This window comes from Penaeus monodon, chromosome 17 (assembly GCF_015228065.2).
Source record: "Penaeus monodon isolate SGIC_2016 chromosome 17, NSTDA_Pmon_1, whole genome shotgun sequence".
In the NCBI taxonomy this organism is placed as follows: domain Eukaryota; kingdom Metazoa; phylum Arthropoda; class Malacostraca; order Decapoda; family Penaeidae; genus Penaeus; species Penaeus monodon.
The window spans coordinates 42,389,057-42,394,890 of record NC_051402.1 but is presented as its reverse complement, the minus strand read 5'-3'; the positions used below and the strand labels follow the sequence as shown (position 1 = coordinate 42,394,890).

The window sequence follows — 5,834 nt, the reverse complement described above, 5'->3', positions numbered from 1 at the left end:
CCCCCTCCCCACCGCCTTCCCACTCACTCCCCTCCCCCCTCCCCCACCGCCTCTCCCCCCACTTCCCCCTCCCCCTCCTCCCCGCCTCCCCACTCACTCCCCTCCCCCCCTCCCCCACCGCTCCCCTCCTCCCCCTCCCCCCCTCCCCCACCGCCTTCCCCACTCACCCCCTCCCCCACCGCCTTCCCCACTCACCCCCTCCCCCCTCCCCACCGCCTTCCCCACTCACTCCCCCTCCCCCCCTCCCCCGCCTTCCCCACTCACTCCCCCTCCCCCCCTCCCCCACCGCCTTCCCCACTCACCCCCCCTCCCCCCCTCCCCCACCGCCTTCCCCACTCACTCCCCCCCCCCCCTCCCCCCGCCTTCCCCACTCATTCCCCCTCCCCCCACTCCCCCACCGCCTTCCCCACTCACTCCCCCTCCCCCCACTCCCCCACCGCCTTCCCCCTCACCCCCCTCCCCCTCCCCCCCTCCCCCACCGCCTTCCCCACTCACTCCCCCTCCCCCCACTCCCCCACCGCCTTCCCCACTCACTCCCCCTCCCCCCCACTCCCCCACCGCCTTCCCCACTCACTCCCCCTCCCCCCCTCCCCCACCGCCACCCCACTCACTCCCCCTCCCCCCCTCCCCCACCGCCTTCCCCACTCACTCCCCCTCCCCCCCTCCCCCCCCGCCTTCCCCACTCACTCCCCCTCCCCCCCTCCCCCACCGCCTTCCCCACTTGTAAAGATACGTGGGAGATAATCCCACAGGGTGGTGCCAATGTAATAATAAGGGGGACGTAGAATCCCACAAGGTGCCACCAATATAATATAAGTGGGAGTTGATGATCCCACAGGGTGGCACTGATGTAATGAAGGGGAGTGTAATCCCAGCGCGATGCCACTAGTGTAAAGATGTGTGGGACGTGTGGTGACGCGAGACAAGACGTGTCCCCACAGGGTAGTACTCTGGTTCTCTGGTGGTTTGTTCTTCAGGGTGTTGAGTTAAAGTTGTCGCTGGTTCACAACTTTATTTCTGCGAGAGTATGGTAGCAGGACGGGCAAGGCAGGGAGACCTGCCTGGGAGGCAGAAGCGTCCCGACCTACCCGCTTGCTGGCAACGAGCGGTCTGACTTAACTGCTCCGAAATTTCTATGAACAAATATCGTTTTGAAACACATCATAATGAAAAACATGAAAGAATTTGAATGAACAAAAATTCTGATACATATGGTCACATGGTAGTTTCGTGGTGAAGGAACAAGGGTACCTTATATACAGTTGTGTGTAAGAAGAGAGTTATGGTGTTTACAAACTAAAAAGGTTCATGATAAGGAGACAAAATTGCTGAGTATTCACAAAACATAAAATCATTTCGAATATCGATAAAGTTAGCGATATCATATTTCGTGATTCAGAATAAGCATTATCTAACGAACATTTTGAGTATAAACAACACATAATTGTACACACAGACAATAGAATAACGGCATGGGAATTGTTTACAAGCAATAAGGGTGGGATTAGCGTGTTCTAAGGTCGATTTATCAATTGTCACGGTTGTAGACCTGTTGGGGTCGGCTGAGGACAGTGGAGTTATTATAAGAGAAGGCACACATGGCTTTTCTGGTATGTGAGGCGTAAAGATCACGTATCCATTTCACTACATCGCTCGGTCACCTAAGAAGAATCGTCCTCGATTCTTGGGTAGACGATGCAGGTGGATGACAGGAGATAGGTGACGGAGGCAAGCGACACAGGAAGTCTCGTATCTTGCAGATGAGCAGGAGGGAAGGTCGCACAGGTGACTTCTAAGGTCAGGGGCCTAGGGAGCTTGTTTGCACAGGTCACTGTTCTGAAGCGCAGGTGGTCTTGACGGGAGCAGCAGTGATGATCAGTCAAGGAGCTTGTCAATCGTTCCACAGGATCGCTTGAAGACACAGTTAACTTGTCAAGCGCCGTGTCAGTCGTAAATGACACGCACACCGTTCTAGAAGATTCTGGACTAAGTTGTTGGCGAGGAGATGAGGACTGAGAGGAGAATCTTGAGAGCGAGGTCTTCGAAGAATCAGGATCACGTCGTTGGCGAGAAGGATTCGTCATCTCGGGAGAGGAGGACACATGGTGATGGCGTCACGAGGTTGACAGGCAAGACAGGACCATTCTTGCCAGGGTCACCAGCACAGGGCATCAGGTGTGGTGAGTGAGTTGAGATGCGACGAGATGCGGCGAGGACGTCGGGCGGCAGTCACCAGCGGACGAGGCGGCGGACACGGCCGGAGTTGCAGCGATGTGCAGTGGAGGATAGAAGGTGTCGGCAGGTGATGCGACAGCGAGAACGTCCGTGAGATGGGCTCGTTAACGGGGCGAGCGAGGCTTGGCGCGCCAGGGATCGGCGGCGAGGGCAGCGACGTGGTGATCCGAGAGTCAAGGTCAGCGGTGGGCTTCAGCAGGGGGCGTCTGGCTCTGAGGACAACAACGGGAACGACAGTACTATGTCTTGGCGACAGAAGACATAATGCCATATCTCAGGGAGTTACAATATCAACACGAACTCGTAATGATTAGGAAACGACTGGAAGCAACGTGTCATGGATTCGGAATAGAGTGTTAATTGCAACATTCACCTGAGAGATTAAATGCAGTAATGAACAATCGAGATTGTAGGATAAAATCTCGAGGAAATTACGAGTTTACAGAGCCATGCAAAATACAGGAATGATTCTCCACGAAAATAGAATTTAGAATTCTTGTGCAACAATGTGAGTGTAGCTAACCATAGAACATATTTCCTTCAGGGAAATGAGAGTAGTTGCATGCGAAAATGCAGGGTTAATGAGAAGTTAATTAAGGGTAATTGCATGCTAGGATATAGGAATAATTTTCTAATGAAGATTCTTATTAAAAACATGCAAATAACACAGGAAAGATTTTCCTATGAAATAGTTCATAATGAATGAACTGGAATTCAGCATCATGTTGATTCAGAAATCATCACGCTGTAGATTAGCATGAAACTTATTAAGTACTCATAAGTAGACAGAACTACAGAGAAATAAAAGTTAGGCAAACCGCAGGGTATGGGTGAGTGAGGCGGGGCACAGAGCGAGCGGGAGACAGATGTCAGCTGAGGGGAGTCTCGTTTTCTATGAGGGGAGGAACACAGGTGTTCGCGAGAGCGAGAGGAAATCAGACACTTCACTTCACAGGGGATTTCCTAAACAAATGAGAACAGCGAGGATAAAGGAACTCACCTTGAGGTACTGGCAGGGCAGTGTTGATTGATGTTGCAGGCGTCAGGCAACTGCAGCAAATATTGAAGACTGCGACAAGTGTTGAAGTACTGTGCGCTGAGGGAAGGCGATGTCAACTCGGCAGGGAAGACTGGCTTCTTGCTTGATGTCGGGAATTCGCAGATGTATCGTGAGATGAAGTCTTGCAGTGACAGAAGTTGACAAAGGTGTCTCCGCTTGCAGAAATCAATAAACTTTCTTCAGAGGGACTTCGTGTGATGCAGTAATCTTCGGAGGGTTTCGTGTGGTGCGATTATCCCAGAGCGATGCCACCAATGTAATATATTGTGGGGTATAATCCCAATGGGTGCCAATGTAATAATAAGGGGGACGTAGAATCCCACAAGGTGCCACCAATATAATATAAGTGGGAGTTGATGATCCCACAGGGTGGCACTGATGTAATGAAGGGGAGTGTAATCCCAGCGCGATGCCACTAGTGTAAAGATGTGTGGGACGTGTGGTGACGCGAGACAAGACGTGTCCCCACAGGGTAGTACTCTGGTTCTCTGGTGGTTTGTTCTTCAGGGTGTTGAGTTAAAGTTGTCGCTGGTTCACAACTTTATTTCTGCGAGAGTATGGTAGCAGGACGGGCAAGGCAGGGAGACCTGCCTGGGAGGCAGAAGCGTCCCGACCTACCCGCTTGCTGGCAACGAGCGGTCTGACTTAACTGCTCCGAAATTTCTATGAACAAATATCGTTTTGAAACACATCATAATGAAAAACATGAAAGAATTTGAATGAACAAAAATTCTGATACATATGGTCACATGGTAGTTTCGTGGTGAAGGAACAAGGGTACCTTATATACAGTTGTGTGTAAGAAGAGAGTTATGGTGTTTACAAACTAAAAAGGTTCATGATAAGGAGACAAAATTGCTGAGTATTCACAAAACATAAAATCATTTCGAATATCGATAAAGTTAGCGATATCATATTTCGTGATTCAGAATAAGCATTATCTAACGAACATTTTGAGTATAAACAACACATAATTGTACACACAGACAATAGAATAACGGCATGGGAATTGTTTACAAGCAATAAGGGTGGGATTAGCGTGTTCTAAGGTCGATTTATCAATTGTCACGGTTGTAGACCTGTTGGGGTCGGCTGAGGACAGTGGAGTTATTATAAGAGAAGGCACACATGGCTTTTCTGGTATGTGAGGCGTAAAGATCACGTATCCATTTCACTACACCACTCACTCCCCCTCCCCCCCTCCCCCACCGCCTTCCCCACTCACTCCCCCTCCCCCCCTCCCCCACCGCCTTCCCCACTCACTCCCCCTCCCCCCTCCCCCACCGCCTTCCCCACTCACTCCCCCTCCCCCCCTCCCCCACCGCCTTCCCCACTCACTCCCCCTCCCCCCCTCCCCCACCGCCTCCCCCTCACTCCCCCCCCCCCTCCCCCACCGCCTTCCCCACTCACTCCCCCTCCCCCCCTCCCCCACCGCCTTCCCCACTCACTCCCCCTCCCCCCTCCCCCACCGCCACCCCACTCACCCCCGTCCCCCCAACAGGCGAACTCGGCCGCCAGCTGTCAGACAGCGGCGCGCGCGTGGTGGTCGTCGATCCTCTGCTGGAGGGGACTCTGGACGGCGCCCTGACCCAGCTGCCGCGCCCCCCGAAGGTCGTCCTCATGGGGAGGTCGTCGCAGGCGCCGGGGGAGGGGAGGCCTAACCTGCAGGAGCTTGTGGGGGACGAGACGAGGCCCTTTGGGGAGCATGTGAAGGTAAGTTGGGGGGGTTGGGGTGGGGTGGGGGTGGGTTGGGGTGGGGGGGAGGGAGGGGAGGGTGAATTGCGTGCGTGGGTGAGGTTGTAAGGGAGGGATGGAAGAAAAACCCACAATACAAAAACTAGATTTATTGAAAATGAAACTAGTTTCGAAATCCACCAGGATTCCATCTTCAGGTCTGAGGACCTGAAGATGGAATCCTGGTGGATTTCGAAACTGTAGTCTCATTTTCAATAAATCTAGTTTTTGTATTGTGGGTTTTTCTTCCATTGTATCAGCACGGAAGAGTGTTTTGCTATTCACAAGGGAGGGATGTACGCGGTTTGGGGTCTATGGGACAAACAACAGCCTCTCTCGTCTAAGCCCCCCCTCCAACTCCCTCCCTCCTCCTCCCTCTTCTACCCTCCTTCCTCCCTCCTTCCCTTCTTCCTCCCTCCCACCCTCCTCTAACCCTCCCTCTCCCTCCCTCCTTCCTTCCTACCCCTTCCCTCCCTTCCTCCGTTCCTTCCCCCTCCCTCTCTCTCACCTAACCCGCCCCCCTCCTCCCCCTTCCCTCCCTCCTCAACCCCTCCCCTCCCCCTCCCTCTCTCCCACCTAACCCGCCCCCCTCCTCCGGCAGGTATCTGAGCGCGACCTCAGCGTGCTGGGCTACTCCAGCGGCACCACCGGAGCCCCGAAGGGCGCCCGCATCGACCACGGCGCCGTCGCCTACAACCTGGCGATGGTCCTTCAGCCGGAGGTCTTCCCCTACGCGCCCACGACAGGTCAGCGGCCGGTGGGCGCGGCTTGCCCTACGCCCGTGGGGCTGGGTCGCTCTCTCGCG

At 54.1% G+C, this 5,834-nt stretch overlaps 1 protein-coding gene across 1 annotated transcript in view; it reads left to right on the top strand.

The window, feature by feature from the left end:
- Positions 1-4,796: 4,796 nt before the first annotated feature.
- Positions 4,797-5,834, top strand: part of LOC119583770 (4-coumarate--CoA ligase-like 9) — a gene marked incomplete at its 5' end in the record, with an annotated part of 16,949 nt that continues 15,911 nt past the window's right edge. The window contains 2 exon segments of the mRNA XM_037932436.1: positions 4,797-5,008; positions 5,631-5,775. Coding sequence (XP_037788364.1) covers positions 4,797-5,008; positions 5,631-5,775 — 357 coding nt within the window.